This window comes from Priapulus caudatus, unplaced genomic scaffold (genome assembly GCF_000485595.1).
Source record: "Priapulus caudatus unplaced genomic scaffold, Priapulus_caudatus-5.0.1 Scaffold524, whole genome shotgun sequence".
In the NCBI taxonomy this organism is placed as follows: domain Eukaryota; kingdom Metazoa; phylum Priapulida; class Priapulimorpha; order Priapulimorphida; family Priapulidae; genus Priapulus; species Priapulus caudatus.
The window spans coordinates 190,485-209,828 of NW_014577585.1; the positions used below are offsets into that span (position 1 = coordinate 190,485).

At 43.5% G+C, this 19,344-nt stretch overlaps 1 protein-coding gene across 1 annotated transcript; it reads left to right on the forward strand.

Moving 5' to 3' along the window:
* The first annotated feature begins 433 nt into the window (after positions 1-433).
* On the forward strand, positions 434-17,214 carry LOC106811286 (lon protease homolog, mitochondrial-like). The gene is made up of 20 exons (XM_014814853.1): positions 434-1,044; positions 3,193-3,281; positions 5,032-5,151; positions 5,432-5,561; positions 5,892-6,065; positions 6,170-6,231; positions 6,494-6,623; positions 6,986-7,201; positions 8,019-8,246; positions 8,471-8,593; positions 8,878-8,933; positions 9,274-9,361; positions 9,600-9,722; positions 9,992-10,108; positions 10,269-10,409; positions 14,069-14,240; positions 14,479-14,573; positions 14,762-14,875; positions 16,194-16,358; positions 16,748-17,214. The coding sequence occupies exons 1-20, from the start codon at positions 439-441 to the stop codon at positions 16,931-16,933; spliced, it is 3,135 nt and encodes a 1,044-aa protein (XP_014670339.1). The 5' UTR covers positions 434-438; the 3' UTR covers positions 16,934-17,214.
* Positions 17,215-19,344: the final 2,130 nt, after the last annotated feature.

The window sequence follows — 19,344 nt, forward strand, 5'->3', positions numbered from 1 at the left end:
ATCCAAGAGCTTCCGGGGGCTCCGCCCCGTGGACCCCACCCATTAAGGGCTTTGCGCCAAGGCACTCGCGGTGACCGTGTGCGCTACTCGCGCACACTCTTCATATACATTATGATGGAAGTAACAGCGAAATCATCCCCCCTACAACTGAGGACCTGTCTACGCCACTGCTATCAGAGCACCCGCCGGAGTTCCAGGAGAAGGAGTCCCCTAACACGAGGCGGCGCCACTAGACACGCCAGTCCTGCTATTCTTCGTCTATGATATTTGCATAGATATAGAATACAGAAGAAAAAAATATATAAAATAGATATCGAATTTTAATGCAGATGTAGAATTCTGTATTCTAATATCTATGGATATTTCTATGCAAAGAACGCAATAATAAAACAAGTGAACAGATCCAATATAAACAAGTGTTGCAACATGGCGACCCTCATGGAGGCTCTCAGGCCTTTTTCGAAATTGTCATTTTTACGGTTTACATCTCGGCAACATAAGTATGGAAGGTCATCCTTATCGTATACAGTCGGCCGGTCACTGGCTAGAGGTCTCAATCCTCCAATGACACGTTCTTTAGCTTCTAACCTGTTATGTTACCGAATAGTCACCCGACAAGACTCCGTCTCTGAAGTATGTCATCATCAGCCTATTCGGCAGTGTCACACTCAAGTTGCAAGGAGCAAGACAGCTTTGCCTAATATTAAAAGTACAACAGCTAGGTTTTATCAAAAATGCTCTACTCCCCACATTCTGCTGTCAAATGCGTATGCAGGTATTCGTGTCTCATGCTCGGAAACGTGGGCCAGAGGCAGAGGATTTTGTAGTGATGCAAAAAATGGGGGGTCACAAGAAGGTGATGGTGGCGGTGATGAAGGGAAGCCAGTCGATGCGCCGACTCATATTAACCCAGACCCTCAGGCAGATCCATACCAAAATACGATGGCGCTGACGGCCATGGGTGTTCCAGAGGAGTTTCCGCAAGTGCCTGTGATCGCAGTCAGCCGCAACCCCGTTTTTCCGAGATTCATCAAGATAATCGAGGTACCAGCATGGTTCGCACAGTCCTTGAAAAGTCCTTGAATTTGAGGGTAGTCCTTGAAAAGTACTTTAATTTGGTAAATGTTGATTTTGTGCTTAAAAAGTCCTTGAATTTCATGAAAATGTCCTTGAATTTTTAGAAAGAATCCTTTCCTATAATAAAAAGAAATTTTGTACCATCAATAATGTGCAAACCTCAATAAAAATTGCATTAAATGAGCTTAAAAAGCTATAGACACGATAGACAGTTAAATGATGATCACAAATTACAGTAAGTCAGTAAAATCAGTCAGTAAATCAAGGTATGTTGTAGAAGTGATAGTGTTTAGAAGGGTTTATTATTGTGATCCAGGTAAGTTTTAGAGGTGACGGTGATTAAGAATGGGGTTATTAAATTAATCCAGGTATGTTTTGTTCTGTGTATGAATTTCTGATAAAATGTCCTTGAATTTCTGATAAAATGTCCTTGAAAAGTCCTTGAAATTTTTTTTCAGTCTTGTATGAACCATGTACCAGTTTTACTACTGTATAAGCTCAAACTTAGTAGGTTAATTCTGATAATTGCATTGTTAATCTTGGGACTACTCTGCTAATCCATAGCCATTTGCATCTGGGCCATTGTATCATATTACCACCTGTTTTTAGCTCATCTGACATAGTCAGATGCAGCTTGTAGAATCGCATGATCGTCCGTCCGTCCGTGCGAGCGTCCGTCCGTCCGTCCGTCCGTCAACAGTTGGGCACATATCTTAACCGCTCGACGTACGGTCACGATATTCGGGACGTGGGGGGGTAATCAGAAAACGAGTTGGGATGTCGAAGCTGGGGTTCAAAGGTCAAAGGTCAAGAGGTGTAAAAGAAGGGGGAACATTCACTCCTTAACTTAAGGTATAGGGAGGAAATGCAGAATTGCCGCGCACAAAAATCTAAACGGCTCGACCCTAGGCTCGTGATAGTTGGTGTATAGCCAAATTCATGGCATCAGGCAACTCACAAAAAGCCATCACCATCACTGGTGCCGAAATTGGAGTCACACACAACACAACCACCACACAAGGTCAAAGTCAATGGGCAACGGGCAGATTTTAGGACACATTTTTCTGAGGACATGGTGCTGACGAAGCGATTGAAAAACTTTTTTGTTCTCAGCGGTGACCTAGCATTTTTATGGGCATTATGAAAAGGACCATGCAAATCTACTTTCTGGCTGACATGCGCGAAGCAGTAAGTGTCAGATAACCTTTTGACCCTCAAGAGGAAGGGTTAGACCATGGATTTGTCTGACTGTCTGTTGAAAGAATTTGACTGCCGGCGAGTCAAACATCCTGCCTATAGTCACAACAAGGTCTCAAAAACGATGGGCACTGGATAGCTATGAGACGCTACCCAAAAAATGTCACAGTGAAATTTCAAAAGCTAATTTGGTTAAAGAAGGTTTATGCTCCTTAAAATCGTAATAAATTTCTATGGGCATCTGTCTGTACCGTCAGTATGTAAAATTAACATCTCCTAACGTATTGCCACACTGCACGGGACGATAGACAAACTACAAAAACGCCCCAGTGCACAAAACGAGTAACTCGGTGCGTCTTCCACTCCCTCGGTTGTAGTTTTTGCCCTGTGTTAGATTGTTTAAGCGTGTGCAGCTCTTATTGCAGCCCTGCTAGCGTTCTTTTCTCGTTAGCCGTACCACATCGACTTGAGTCCTTACCCTGACTTTCTGATTGGCGAAATAGTTGTTGGCTACAGCGTATGATGCGGGAGCATCACATCATTTTTTAATCTGAAGACCACTAAAATAAAAACTTACACCGTACGTTCCGCCATCCCGTGTCGTCGCAACTTTCATAACGCATCACGAACGAGACACAAATCTCTTATTGAGAAGGTTCCTGAGAATAACCAATCCCTGTGGCATCCACTGTTTCGGCATGTATGTGAACACATTCTGTCCGACCTCTCCAACAAACAGGGCTTTATACTAGAAAATCCCACGCATAAACTCAAACCACAGAGTCACCGCAGCAGAAAACGTGTGAGATGAGCGGCTGTCGCTCCGGCGGCACTTGTTTATCAAATGTTTTGAGGCAAAAGTTTGCATTTTATGCCACACGTGTATAGATCATGAACATCTTTATATCATACTTTCAGGTTACTAACAAATCACTTGTAGAACTTCTGCGACGGAAAGTACGACTTAACCAGCCATACGCCGGAGTGTTTTTAAAAAAGGATGATAGGTTTGTTTATTTGTTTTTATAGTTTTCAATGGTAACGTCACGTCAGTGGGTACAAATTTTAATTAGTCGTCATCCCACATTTCAGCCAACCAAATGACATTTTTGCCAAACAGGATTTTTCGCATTCATGAGTCTGCTAAGGTGGTTGTAAAGTGGAGCAGAATGAATGACATGGAAAATTGCACTAAGAATTTTTGCACCAACAGTCGCTAAGTCGTCTGATTGGGTGCACGTTGGTCATCCTGTAGATGAAAATGAAGGCATTTTTTAAATTAAAAGATATCGGAGAGTTGTGCAAAATTGTCATGAATCACTGAGAATGCTTTGGTAGTTTCGCTCGGTACTTAATCATAATCTAATTTTTTTTGCCTAGGACGTTTTAATCGACTTACTTAACAACTTAACTTCCGCTGATGTTTTTTACAGCCGTTAGTCGCGAAGACTAGTAAAGAAATTTTCAAAGGTAAGTAAGGTAAGGTAGTTAAAAGAAGATGTAATCTTGTTGACGATTTCTTAAACACATATGATAGTCTCGATACTCTGGTGTAGGCTTTGCCAACGAAACGGTAACTTCGCTAGGGTTACGTATATTGACGTTAGTCACACAGCCTGGTTGGGTAATACCTGGTGCTGAGTGCTGAATGCTGAATGAATTAATATTAGAGTCAGTGCATCATAAATTATGCCAAATTTAACAAAATCATGCTATGAAAAAGTAAGTGCTGCCGCAGGGCTAAGAATAGCTCGCGTAAAAAAAATATGAGCTCTTTTTTTCATACTAAATCAAAAAAGAGCCTCCGTAAAAAAAGAAAGCTAATTATTTAGCTGCCGCACAGGAATAAAAATTTAGCGGCAAACTTATTATTTTGTAAATTTTCATACTAACCTCTACATTATTCTAATGAAATGAATGGTAAATTTTTACATCAATATAGACTCAAAATATCAAATACTCCAGAAAGCCTAAAGTCCATGCGAAGTACACAAACTCTCCATGTTTGTTGTGTTCGATTTTCTGTTAAACCTCTGCTAATTCGATAATACTGGGCATCCCCGACCAATCACTGAATCAGCGATCGCGTAATAAAATATGATAATTTTGATGATAATAGAAATAATGGCCGGTCTTCAGAGACCGCTGATCTTTGAAATCGACTTGCGGACTTGTTCCGATTTACTACACATCAGTGTATCGAAACGTGTAAAAAATATAATGTTTAAGAATACCTTAGAATGCACATCACCAAATTGCACCATCCCCCCTATAAAAACGTCCCCACATCCGAGTCATTCACTTTGCTACGACAGAAATCCTGGACCAGTGCCTACTGACCAGGACCAGTGCTTCCTCAGATGCACTGGTCCTGCTGGACCAGTGCCTCCAATTATCAGTTTTTCACACTGCTACCCCACCTACCTCCTGGCAAATCACAATGCTCGTCACTCTGCGCCTAGTAAGAGTCCTTCGGCAGGACTAGTAGAATCTTGGAAGGACTAGTACATTTTTTTTTTACTAGTCCTGTGGACTAATGAACTAAAATGGTTAGTGTCTAACCCTGATCGCGGTTTGCAATGTATCATGAAAGGTATATTGTGATATGGATCGTATCATGAGCTACCCAGGTCATCCCACCCTACTAATACTATATGGTCATGTTGTTACTGTTTGTGTTGTTCTACCTAGTAAGTTTGTTTGTGATAGAATTGAGGCATTGATGCAGGAAATTAATAACAGTTTGCTTGCATTCAGCAATGAAGAGGAGGTAGTTAGCAATCTGGATGACATACACCAGGTAGGGTCATTTGTACAGATCCATGAGATGCAAGATCTTGACAATAAACTACGGATGATTGTTATGGGTCATAGAAGGTAAGTCACTGCATAAATAGAGCAAGTACTGGTGGTAATAACTATATTCACCTAATGATCTCTATATAAAATCAATATAATGTTTTTATTTCTACAAGTTTCACAAACGATTTCTCACATAACAGTTTTGCAAAACAAGGTGTTAGATCAAAAGCCTGCGATAATGAATGCCTGATTTGTAAAAATGGGTGATATAAAGTTGTCAATTTTGCTAGGATTTATTAAAACATTTAATCAGCAACACATTTCAGTTTCCTAACACACGGCAACATTTGCTTAGGATCAAGATCACAGGCTTGTTAAAGGACTCCGAGGATGTGCAGCAGCCACAACCAGTGACCGATGAAAACATTGCACGGCGACGTCGCGTCAGAACTGGTCGCCGGAAGAACAATGTGGCTGCAGAAGAGGTGGGCTGGCTCCGGAAGTTGTGGAAAAAGGCCTAGATCAATGATCTACCCATTTCATTCTTTGCTGTCGATATATGAGCTTAACGTCTGATTATTATTGTAATTAATTTTACGTATTTTTTTTTTTTAATTTGCTGACAAGTGATAGATACCTTGCAGTTGAACAGAATTATATAGTAAATAAAATTGCAGGTGCTTTCTATTAAGTGATTGAGATACCATATTCTGCTTATTGACATTTGCAGTTGATATAATGATACTCATTCATATTTCATTCTTCTTAGTTTGTCAACTTTATAACCCAATTTGCATGTCTTTGACAATTCTTAGTCAGAGGAGACTCCACAGGAAGAGCCGGTTGAGGGCACAATTGAAGAGCCAGCTGTGGCAGTCGAACAAATGATGCATGAGCAACCAGTCCAGGAGACAGTCTCTGCGACTGTTTTGATGGCAGAGGTGGAGAATGTAAATCACGAACCGTTTAAGTACACGGAAGAAATAAAAGTAAGATTGAAGTAAAAATGTAGGAATTTACACAGACATTTTCAGTGCTCTATTGTGATCTTGTCAATATTTGATCTGGTAAGTGACTCTCTTCATTGTTGTAGGCACTCACACAGGAAATAGTAAAGACAATCCGTGATATAATTGCCTTGAATCCATTGTACAGGTAAGATAGTTAGTGTTGCATTCTGTCTTTGAGGCAAATTATTTAGAATGAGATTGAAAATTATCAGGTGACATTTTCTATTTTATTCAATTAACAGCCTTGTAGTTACTACATGCACGTTTTCTGCACAGTGTACTCTATTGCACTGCAGAGACACCTTTATTCATGGCAGATTTTCATAATCTGAAATATTGAAAATGTTTTACACGGAGAGCACAAGGCATCATGGCAGTGCTTGACGTGGCTGTTATATCTCATGCAGAGAGTCCGTGGCACAGATGCTTCAAGGAGGACAGAGAGTCATCGACAATCCGATATATCTAAGCGATCTCGGGGCAGCGTTGACTGGCGCTGAGTCACAAGAGCTGCAACATGTGTTAGAGGAGACTAAGGTGTGGTCACAACATAAGGAATTTCTAAGGGGGCACCGAAGCCAAAATAATTCACTTGGGCTGGTGCTAGAGTGTTTCGCCCCTATGGAAGATTAGCTGTGTTGCTTACCATTTTGCAACTCCACTTGTGTCATTTGGAGGTATTTGAGGTCATTTCACCTATTTATAAGTTTTACTGTTGCTACATCCAAACTCATGCAGCCCTCTGCTCGAGCCCAGATAAAAAGCCCCCACCCCATGTTGTCAGTGGAACAGAAAAAAAGGTCTGGTCTACCACAATCTGTACGTGTGTGATGTGCTTCTCGTCTCTGCTGGCTATCGTCGCTCGTGCTCCCCACCGTTCACGTCGCTTACATTCGCAGATTCCACAACGACTGTACAGCGCTCTCTCTCTGCTGAAGAAGGAATATGAGCTGAGCAAACTGCAGCAGCGGCTCGGCCGCGAAGTCGAGGAGAAGGTCAAGCAGACGCACCGGAAGTACATGCTGCAGGAGCAGCTGAAGATAATCAAGAAGGAGCTGGGACTCGAGAAGGACGACAAGGATGCGATCGAGGAGAAATTCCGCGAGCGACTAAAGGTGAGATGTCAGTGGTATGCGAGACACCGGAAAAATTGTTGCTGGTGTGGATCTAGTACGTATAGTACACCAGTGCGGGTGAAACATCGCTTTGATTATACTCTGACCCTGACTCTACTTCCCTTTTGTTGATGTCACACCACAACTCTGAACATACTTCCCTTTGTTGATGTTGCACCCCAGCCCTGACTCTACACCCCATTGTTGACACCATACCCCAACCCTGACGCTATGCCCCATTGTACCATGCCCTGACCCTTATCCTACTCCTCATTGTTGACACCATGACAGAACTTACCCTACTCCCCAGCATTGATGTCGCACCGCAACCTTACCCTGCTCCCCATTGTTGATGTCACACCCCAGCCCTGACTCTACTCCCCAGCATTGATGTCGCACCGCAACCTTACCCTGCTCCCCATTGTTGATGTCACACCCCAGCCCTGACCCTACACCCAATCATTGATATTGCACCCTAGCTCTGACGATACACCCCATTGTTGATATTGCACCCCAGCCCTGACCCTATGCCCCATCGTTGACACTACGCTCCATTGCTGACACCATCCCCCGATTCTGACCCTACAGGCCTACACCCATCGTTGACACTACGCCCCATTGCTGAAACCATCCCCCGATTCTAGCCCTACTCCACATTGTTGATGTCACACCCCAGCCCTTACCTTACTCCCCATTGTTGATGTCACAGCAGCCCAACCCTACCCTACTCCCCATTGTTGATGTCTTACCCCAGCCCCGACTCTACACCCCATTGTTGATGTCGCATGCTGTTTCTCCCGCCACCGCCGCTGTGCAGGAGCTCGTTGTGCCGCCGCACGTGATGGAGGTCATTGACGAGGAGCTGAACAAGCTGGCGTTCCTCGACCCGCACTCGTCCGAGTTCAACGTCACGCGCAACTACCTCGACTGGCTGACGTGCATGCCGTGGGGCAAGCGTAGTGAGGAGGACCTCGCGCTCGATCACGCGCGCTCCGTGCTCGACGAGGACCACTACGGCATGGACGAAGTGAAGAAGCGCATACTGGTGAGTGGCGCCATCTAGCGGCGCACATGTGAAGCTTTGTGCAATGTCGATTCGTTAGGGGTTATTCACCGAGCGTGAGGTGCTTGCGTTGAGTCGAGTGGTATTGCTGACAGATGGACCAGGGTAAACATTAGAGGTGGGTGTCATGTGTAAGGCAAACTTACTGTAGTATAAGTGATGTGGTCTACTGGGATTTTGTTTATGTCACTGTGTTTTAATTACAGGAGTTTATTGCTGTTAGTCAGCTGAAGGGAGCTACCCAGGGCAAGATTCTGTGTTTCTATGGCCCACCGGGTGTTGGCAAGACAAGCATTGCCAAATCTATCGCCCGGGCCCTCAACCGAGAGGTATTGCTGTTCATGCCTAAGTAGATGGTGGCATTATCACAGCACAGCAAAAGTACACAGTTACTTGCAAATAGTTACTTGATGTACCTTGTTCTATAAGTGTAGCATGGTGAATTTAGCAAGGTAAATGCAGACATACCTCATTTCGTAGAAATGGTAGAGAATATGTGTCAGGTGACCCAAATCAATTGCTTGGTATTAATGATAGGTAATGAGATTTATTCCTAGTGAGAGGAGAATAAAGCTGATAAATGCAGGGCATAACAAATGCTGTTTGTGATTAGTATTTCAGGTTCAGCGTTGGAGGGATGACAGATGTTGCAGAGATTAAAGGTCACAGGTATGTAGAGTGAAAGGTTCTTCGCTAAATGGAAAAACGACAGACTGTCCCAATATTGTATGCATCAATTAGGCATGTTAGGTGTGGGTATCCATAGCAACATTGAGCAGCCATGCAAGCCCTTCATGTCCATGTCCCTTGGTAGATGCATTGACTTCTATATCAATCCTTACCTGTATCAGAAAGTCCATCCCGACATGAACTGTTTGGTTGCAAGTGTGAATCACAAGTTTGTGAAAGTCACAGGTCAGTGTTCATTCCTGTCGCATTTACAGATGGTTCAAGTTCTGAGTGTGGTGGTTCTGTTACGATGCCATGTTTGTATGTTTATTTTTCACAGGAGAACATATGTCGGTGCCATGCCGGGAAAGGCCATACAATGCTTCAAGAAGACGAAAACCGAGAATCCACTTGTTCTTATCGATGAGGTGAGCAAAGTGCAAGCAAATTGTCACTTGCACAATGAGATGATGTGGAAACATGTAGTTGTATGTCCCGAGTGCTATATTTATAGAGCAATGCTGATATAAGATAAAAGATGAAAGGTTATAGTTGTGATAACCTGACTTGTTGTCTATCATCTCAATAAGACATAACAGAACATTAATTATATGATAAAACATAATAGAAATACGGTACAACATTGTCTCTGTTGTTGTCTTACAGGTGGACAAAATAGGTAAAGGGTACCAAGGTGACCCAGCATCTGCACTACTTGAGTTGTTAGATCCAGAACAGAATGCTAACTTCCTTGACCATTACCTTGATGTCGCGGTTGACCTGTCCAAGGTATGTACTGCATAATTATGTCTTATGGCACAAATGATTGAATGGTTGCATCACATGGGTTGGAGATCATATACTATACATACTGTATTGGGAAATAAATATGATCTCACAGGTTTAGGTTTGTTGTGTTGCTGGATATTACATGATACCTGTGGTTATTAACAGTTGACTGTGTGTTTGTGCGGGCATGCATGCACACATGTGTTTGCTCGTACACATGCTACCAGATGTAATGAACACATCAATCGCTGCTATCTCTCAATGGATAGGTGCTGTTCATTTGCACTGCCAACGTTACCGATACCATCCCTGAACCTCTCAAAGATCGTATGGAGATGATCGATGTATCTGGATATGTTGCCGAAGAAAAGCTTGCTATCGCAGAGGTACTATACTGAGCACACATAGTTAACAGCTTCCCTCCCTCTGCATTAAACCAGTTGGTTTCACTCGTCCAGCAAAGGTTGTCAGTATTTCAGCTATGCGCGACTTTGCATCGTGACGCTGACCCTACATTCTTCATCACCATATTGTTTGTCTCCGCAGCGATACTTGATCCCGCAGGCGCGCATTGGCTCTGGTGTGCAAAGCGAGTACCTGAGCATCACCGCCGATGCACTGACCACCCTCATCAAGTCCTACTGCAGGGAGAGCGGCGTGCGCAACCTACAGAAGCAAATCGAGAAGGTACGAGTGAGTCGTAGTGGTGCAGCACTGTGCGTGATTTGTGATACACAAGCTACCAAGTTAGTGATTTACTTTCTAGATTTGGAGACGAGATGTTGGAGTGATGTGTTTTTAGCTCATATGACGTAGTCAGATGCAGCTTGTAGAATCGCATGATCGTCCGTGCGTCCGTCCGTCCGTGCATCCGTTCGTCAACAGTTGGGCACAAATCTTAACCGCTCGACGTACGGTCACGATATTAGGGACGTTGGGGGGGATCGTGAAAAAGACTCAGGATGACAAATTTGGGGGTCAAGGGTCAAAGGTCAAGATGTGTAAACGGAGGGGAATATTTCCTCCTTAACTTAAAGGCTCACAATGCGCATCCAAATGCTAATTTCTCCAGTACTAGACTAGCAAATACTTCGTGGCATGCATACTCACACTACCTTATGACAAAATAAACTCTAGTTGCTCCCATTTCACTGCGCGTTTGCTTAAAACCCACAAGAAAGGACGGTTAGAAACTGGCATTTGCTGGCGCAACCACGCCTGACTGTTTGCCAAACAAAACTAGCCCTCGAAGGGTGACGTGACGTCACAGCGCCGATGTTTTTATCTTGCTACACGCCGTACCCGCTGTAGCACGAACCGCTCCCACCGTTGCTGGGGAGTTTGGGGAAACTGTCAACACCATCGGAGAATTGAACAACATTCGCACGCGTATACCTCTCACATCACCTTCTTAGTAAGACAAGCGCAGCGTGACAACTGGGAGCCAACTAGCAGTTATCTTGCTCATAAAGAGTGCGCCAGTATCCCGCATGCGATGCGAAGTATTGCTAGTCATACTCGGAGAAATTCACGTGCGCATGCCGCCATTCGTGCAGCCCTTAACCGCCTCCCACCCATCGAGCGGCCTCGGGCCGCAGACGGTGGACCACACTGCGCACAACCAGTCGTGGAAGTCGGCGCTGGACTCGTACTTCCTCTCGAAACCACGTCAACCCCGCCGACACCCACACGCACAACCTCGCTCGACACTGCAACGCACCAAAAACCGGCACGGACCCGCCGCCCCGCGACCACCGGGCCACCACACCACCGCCCAGCCCCGCCCCGCCCCCCGCGCCCGCCGCGCCACAACCCCAACAACCCCAGCGAGCTCCATACTCAGACGTCGGCCGCTGGCCCCAGAAAAAACAAATAAATAAAAGTAAAAATTTAATTTGGAACGTTTACTATGGTCTCCTATAGATGACAGGGCTATATGCTTAGCAATTCAACCAAGCGTCACTGTATAAACCCCAGTAGTAGATGACATAATTTATAGCAATACTTTACCTGTTGTTTGGAACGTTATTTTGGGAGTTTTGGGACTGAGGTAATGTTTTTAGCGTCCATCACTAGTAGCAGCAGCTTGTAGAATCGCAATCGGGCGTCCGTGCGTCCGTGCGTCCGTGCGCGTCCGTCCGCGCCGTGCGTCAACAGTTGGGCACAAATCTTAACCGCGCGTCGCCGACGTACCGGTCACGATATTCGGGACGTGGGGGGTAAACCGAAAACGAGTTGGGATGTCGAAGCTGGGGTCAAGAGTCAAAGGTCAATCAAGGCAAGGGCGGTGTAAAAGAAGGGGGAACATTCACTCCTTAAACTTAAGGTATAGGGAGAAATGCAAAATTGCGGCCACAGATCACTAAAACGGCTCGACCCTAGGCTCGTGATAGTCGGTGTATAGCACATCATGGTAGGAAAAGCCATCACTGGTGCCGAAATGGAGTCACGAGGTCAAAGGTCAGTGGGCACAGGGCAGATTTTAGACATTTTCTGAGGACATGGTCTGACGGAGCGTTTGAAAAACTTTTTTGTTTCCAGCGGTGACCTAGCATTTTTATGGCTTTATTGAAAGGATCATGAAATGTCCTTCTGCTGACATGCGAAGAGTAAGTGTCGGATAAACCTTTTGACGCTCAAGAGGAGGGTTAAACTGGATATTGTTGACTGTCTGTTAGAAAGAATTTGACTGGCCGGGTTTGCTAGTAAATCTATACATGCCTGGATGTATGAGGCTACAATGTCACAGTGAAATTTCAAAAGCTAAATTGGTTAAAGAAGGTGTATGTTCCTTAAATCGTATAATTTCTATGTCATTCTGTACTGTCAGTATGTACATGTAACGTATGCCACTGCCAGTGGCTGCTGCCAGTGCATGTGTTGGTGCAGTTTTTGCCTGCGTTAATTGGTTACAGGTGGCAGCTCTCTATTGCAATTTGCAGCCTGTAGGCTTGCGTAGGTAAATGGATGAGTGCTTACCTATTCTGTCTTGCAAAATAGTTGTTGCTACTACGTATGATGGGAGCTTCCATCTTAATCTGAAGACACTTAAACGTGCGCGCCACTCTCGTGGCAACTTTCATAACGATCCCAACGAACATTCTTTTGAAAGGTTCCTGATACCATCCCTGTGCATTCCACTGTTTCGGCGTGTATGTGAACACATTTGGGACTAACAGGGTTTACTAGAATCCCCACCACTCCACCACAGAGTCACCGCAGTAGAACGTTAGATGAGCGCTGTCGCTCTGCGGCACTTGTTAGTTCACCTCGCCAAAGGGCGTTTTGACCGCCGTGTGTTGTGAAGTTGTTTTATGTCTGAAAGTTGTGTTTGATTTGATAGATCACGGGTGATAGATTCCGGTGTTGTTTTGATGTCTGAGAGTAAGTTTATATCTATATTATACTAGCCCACTAATTATAAATAATTTTATAGCTAGTTAAAACCTGCCAAAAAACTTTTGTGTAATAGGTGACTAAGCGGCTAAAATCGCGAAAATCTCAGCACAGGGCGGTAGGTGCATTGTTAACCAGGCAGCGTTGAACGTGTTAATATTCGGTGTATAGTGTGATGGGCAGGAAACCCATCACCAGTGCGAAATTTGGAGGTCACAGGTCAAAGGCGCAGTGGGGAAAGGTCAGATATCAGACATTTTCTGAGAGGACATGGGCTAATGGACAGAGTGAAAAACTTTTTGTTTCAGCGCTGACCTACCATTTTTATCGTTTTGAAAGGACATGAAATGTGCTTTCCACTGACGTGCGAAGAATAAGTGTCTAATAACCTTTTGACCCTCAAGAGGAGGGTTAAACATGGATTCCTCAACTGCCTCAATGACTAGACAGTGTTGTCATATTCATGGCACATCCATAATCTTGAAACCCAATGAGCCTGGATAGCCGAACGGGTACAGCACAGGCGTCACGGCTCAAAGGTCGCTGGATCGAATCCCATCTGATTTTTTATTATTTACCTGTTTTCTGTATTTTTCCATCTTTATCCATTTAACTATTTTTTTCCAATTAATGCAAATATTTACATGATTTATTTACAACAATTGAATAACAACAAATAATTTTGACAATTAAATTATTTTTTTTTAAATAGGGTTAGGGTTAGGGTTAGGGTCACAATGCACCATAAAACAGGAGTTTCAGGCTCGTGATTTGTATCAACCAATGGGATTTGGGAGGTATGCAGAATGCAGAAGGTTGCTGAAATGATGAGTACGCAACTGCGTATCTGCATATCTGCACCTAACAAAGGTGTCACTACGCACGACTTAAATGTTACGTTTATAATCGTAGCAACAGACCTCAGATGAGTACTTTTCGTCTGGTGGTAGATATTTCGAAAGGCGGCCTTCAAGCTTATTGATGAGAAGGACAAGCTGGAGGAGCTCTCTGTAGATGTGAACAACCTGCAGGATTATGTGGGCAAACCTATATTTACGACCGACCGGATGTACGACTCGACTCCGTCTGGTGTCGTGATGGGGCTAGCCTGGACATCTATGGGTACGTATGGGTGGGTTTTTTGCTTACCCACATATTTGCCCAAGGTTGATTATGATCTCCAGCTAGTACTGTACATTGGGTTCTTATAAACGTTATATCCACATGCTTAATTGTGGTACTTATTTTCTTCTGATCATCCTTTGTGATCGCATTTATGAAGTTTATGTTATGTGTATTGTATTTTCATGACTGTCCGTGTACGATAAGGTTTGCACTGTCTATACTTATTCTCTACCAGGTGGCTCAACATTATACATTGAAACGACACTGCGGAAGACACTTGGTGAAGAGTCAAAAGATGGCTCTATAGAATTAACTGGTCAGCTTGGATCGGTATGTGCGATGCTAAATTATACATTGGTTGGCTTTCTGTACATTTAAATTTCTAGTGATGTTCTATGCAGATTTTATAAATTGTATCCATAAAAATTAATCGATTGTGTACACTATAGTTGCTTACCCTAATTTTAGATCATTGTTTTTCACCAATCATCTGATCAATGTCGATCTTGTTGTCATAGGTCATGAAGGAAAGCTGTCAGATTGCCTACACGTATGCAAAGTCCTTCCTGATTGACCACAACAGTGACAACAAGTTTCTGGACAGAGCTCACCTGCACCTGCACGTACCAGAGGTGCGAGAGAAGGCCGTTTTATTTTCCACAATCAAATTACAGTATTTTGCGGCATATGGATGCGGCCACCTGCTAGCATGTGGAACGTGGACGTTAAACGGATATGATGATATGAGATGCACTGGCATAATTTACATAATTTACACATTATAGGCAGTACCATACCCAAGGGGGGTTCCAGGGGTTCCAGGACCCCTCAACCATCAAAAAATAAATAGGTATATTTTATCCAGAAGAAAACTATTAAAATGCACCAGAATGTACCATTTTAAAGCAAATTTTCACAATTTTCCCGGGGGGACATGAACATCACCCTCCAATCCCCCTAACATCGCTTCGCGCCTTCGGCGCTCGCAGTCACCTGCACACCTCTGATTTGGAACTCCCTCCCTTAGGCCAATCCTGGGCACAGGTCTGATAGGCACACGTAAATTTAGCTTGAAATGTGTGGGAAGAATAAAAGTGAGGGAGGTCTCCTTGAGCCTGCCTACAGACTGGGGGAGCTACAACTAAATCGTATATTTAAAGGTTATTTGTGCCCTTTAGATCATTGATCTTGTCTGATGTTTTAATGAGTTGAGCTAACTACGTATTGACTGAACCTTTATCTTTGATTACCAGTATGATCCTTTATATTTTTTCTTCTTCCCCTTTGTATTTAAAACACTACTTAAAAATGGTGCCAGTTACAGTTAACACAAATCATGAAAATAGTGGGAGTGGGGATGATGATGTTCACTTCAGTTTTCTGACAGGAGGCAATGATGAATTCAGTGTTTTGATTGTGACATGGGAGATACCAATATCTAGCTGGACCCAATCCCATGGGGGGGGGGGCACTCACCCCACATTATGGTAGGTATGTGCCACTGTGAAGTCAAAAATGGGGGGCTCTAGAACTAACTCAGACCTGAAAATGGGGGTCTCTGGAACTAATGTTTGTGGTATGTGCCACTGCAAAGTCAAAAATGAGGGGCTCTGGAAATAACTCAGACCTGAAAATGGGCGCCTCTGGAACGGAAGTTTATGGTGAAAAAGGGGGGTCTTTCCCGCAGCACATACCTACCATGCAATATATATGGAGTGCCCCCCCTGGGATCCAATGCCTGACCATGTAAAACACACTGATTTTCAGGATCCAATTTTGAAAAAAACGTACTTTATATTCCACAAGATGTGGTATTTGTGTTGTATTGTGGATGACTAGCACTTTCTGGTGGCTACCATAACTGTTATAGAGGTGATGGATAAACCCTTTTATCCAGTCATTTCTGTATGTCTTGTAGTTACCTGCAGTTGTTTTTCTTGGTATTTATAGGGTGCCACGCCCAAAGATGGACCAAGTGCTGGGTGTACGATTGTTACAGCATTGCTGTCATTGGCTCTCAATCAGCCAATCAGACAGGACCTAGCAATGACTGGTGAGCTGTCACTTACAGGGAAGGTGCTTCCTGTGGGAGGAATCAAGGAGAAGACCATTGCAGTAAGTGAAAGCTCACAGCAGAACATATATATGGGGATTTCTTATTCTGCCATATCACCTGGATCAATTTCCAATTCGATTTTGGCTATCAGCTCGTACAGTATGTAGTACGCATAACTAAATGTGTTTATCATGTGATAAGTGCAAAGATGCTGAAGCCGTAACGCTTACATCAAGCATAGGCCTGGATTATTACAGAGTTGACGGTTAGCTCATCGATAAGTCTGCTGACTACTTCAAATATGGTTCAGGGTTATGGTTAGATGTAGAGTTATGCTTAGCTTCGTGATTTTCTAGCATTATGCCTAAACCATATATGCGGTAAGAGGGACATGAATCTTGCTGTGAACCCATGCTATTGTAAAACTACTGCTGTTGTGTTGCTGCAGGCAAAGCGAGCTGGTGTCGACTGCATCATCCTACCCTCGGAGAACCGCAAGGACTACACAGAGCTTCCCAGCTTCATCACAGAGGGCATTGAAGTTCACTTTGTTAGTCACTATAGTGAGGTTTTCCATATCGCATTTCCTGAGCCTGAAGCACTTGATCTAGAGTCTGTGAATAGCAGGAGCTAGTGAGAGCTGATAACAGTGGCCACAATGCCAAGATTAGCTGCCCGCTCCCTATCCAAAACGTAGAAGTATGTATATTTAAAAGCGTAGTCAATGATCATTTATTTTACACGTTTTTTTGTTGTGAAAAGAAGTCACAACTCTCCTTGTAGTATCAGAGGGCTGTTAGATAGAAGACAAGTTTTCATGCGGTCGGCCATATCTATTGTCGTCTTTAGCTCATCTGACATAGTCAGATGCAGCTTGTAGAATCGCATGATCGTCCGTGCGTCCGTCCGTCCGTCCGTCCGTCCGTCAACAGTTGGGCACAAATCTTAACCGCTCGACGTACGGTCACGATATTCGGGACGTGGGGGGGTAATCCGAAAACGAGTTGGGATGTCGAAGCTGGGGGTCAAAGGTCAAAGGTCAAGAGGTGTAAAATAAGGGGGAACATTCACTCCTTAACTTAAGGTATAGGGAGGAAATGCAGAATTGCGGCACAAATCTAAACGGCTCGACCTAGGCTCGTGATAGTCGGTGTATAGCATCATGGTAGGAAAAGCCATCACTGTGCCGAAATTGGAGGTCACAGGTCAAAGGTCAATGGGCACAGGGCAGATTTTAGACATTTTCTGAGGACATGGTCTGACGGAGCGATTGAAAAACTTTTTTGTTTCAGCGGTGACCTAGCATTTTTATGGCTTTATTGAAAGGACCATGAAATGTCCCTTCTGCTGGCATGCGAAGAGTAAGTGTCGGATAACCTTTTGACCCTCAAGAGGAGGGTTAAACATGGATTTGTTGACTGTCTGTTAGAAAGAATTTGACTGCCGGATTTGCTAGTAGAATCTATACATGCCTGGATGTATGAGGCTACAATGTCACAGTGAAATTTCAAAAGCTAAATTTGGTTAAAGAAGGTTTATGCTCCTTAAATCGTATAATTTATATGGCATTCTGTAGTGTCAGTATGTTACATGTAACGTATGCCACTGCCAGTGTTGTGGTACTGTGGAGTTTTTGCCTTAATTGGTTACAGGTGGCAGCTCTCTATTGCGCAGCCTGTAGGCTTGCGTAGGTAAATGGATGAGTGTTTACCTATTCTGTCTTGCAGATAGTTGTTGCTGCTACGTATGATGGGAGCTTCCATCTTTAATCTGAAGACACTTAAACGTACGCGCCATCTCGTGGCAACTTTCATAACGATCCCAACGAACATTCTTTTGAGAAGGTTCCTGATACCATCCCTGTGCATTCCACTGTTTCGGCATGTATGTGAACACATTTGGGACTAACAGGGTTTACTAGAATCCCACCACTCCACCACAGAGTCACCGCAGTAGACGTTAGATGAGCGCTGTCGCTATGCGGCACTTGTTTTATATGTCAAGCACGATTATTAAAATACATTCTCTTTAGAAAGCTGATCTATCATGAGATGATGATCAATGTACCTTAACTGTGGAGCCGGTGATATTATGCGAGCATAACTGGGATTAATAATAAATTATTTTCAATTGCTAATACTAGTCTTTTGTTTATATCTATTAAATTTTCTTCTGTGTTATGTACTGCTGTTAATATATAGCCTCAAGCTTATTTTATATGAATTATTTAGACAATAATACACTTATGAAATAAAATTATGACTGTGTGACATGCATAAACCATATGCACGTACTATATTTTTTTATTTAATATATACATATTTGTATATATCTCAAACAATTATCACCATAACCTCGTAAGCTCGTATGTAATAGTCATCAAAGTCCAGGGGACTATATCGAAGACGGAGAGACAAGTTGAGCCATACTATATTGTAGTCGGGGAAATTACAGCTACACAGGTGAATTCACTGGATTTGTAGTAAAGCTGTAAGAACTCAAGAATGACACATTAAGCCAGAAATAACGTTAAAGCCACAATAATGTTTAATCAAGATTATTCATATTTCAGTAACAAGATTCTCTCTCCAAACCAATTCAAAGAATTGTTGCTTCTAACACAAATCACGTACTATAGCCGCACAACTTTACTCGGCCGATTAGATCATGCTGTCTACTGTCTGCTCGCTAAACTACACTATTTCTCTACCTCTCGAAATCGACACGCGCTTTTGCTTTTATATGAGCGCCCGAAAAATGGTCGTCTTTGCTCCCTTCACGTGACGCAGTTTTCCCACTTCATTGCCGAATACGGTAACCAAAACGAGCAAGCAACTTCCTCGCTCTTCGTTCTTTTGCTGAAATTCTACTGCGCAGTTTGTCTCTCTCTGGCCGGGTTATTCTTGACCAGATATGAGTCATGTGCCAACGTGGCACAGAACACGTACGCGAGTTCCAACACGCTAGTTCTCCAGTGTATAGAACCATGCCCTATATGTTTAGCCAGCTTTCCATATTGTGTTACTCCATTTAACCGGATAACAT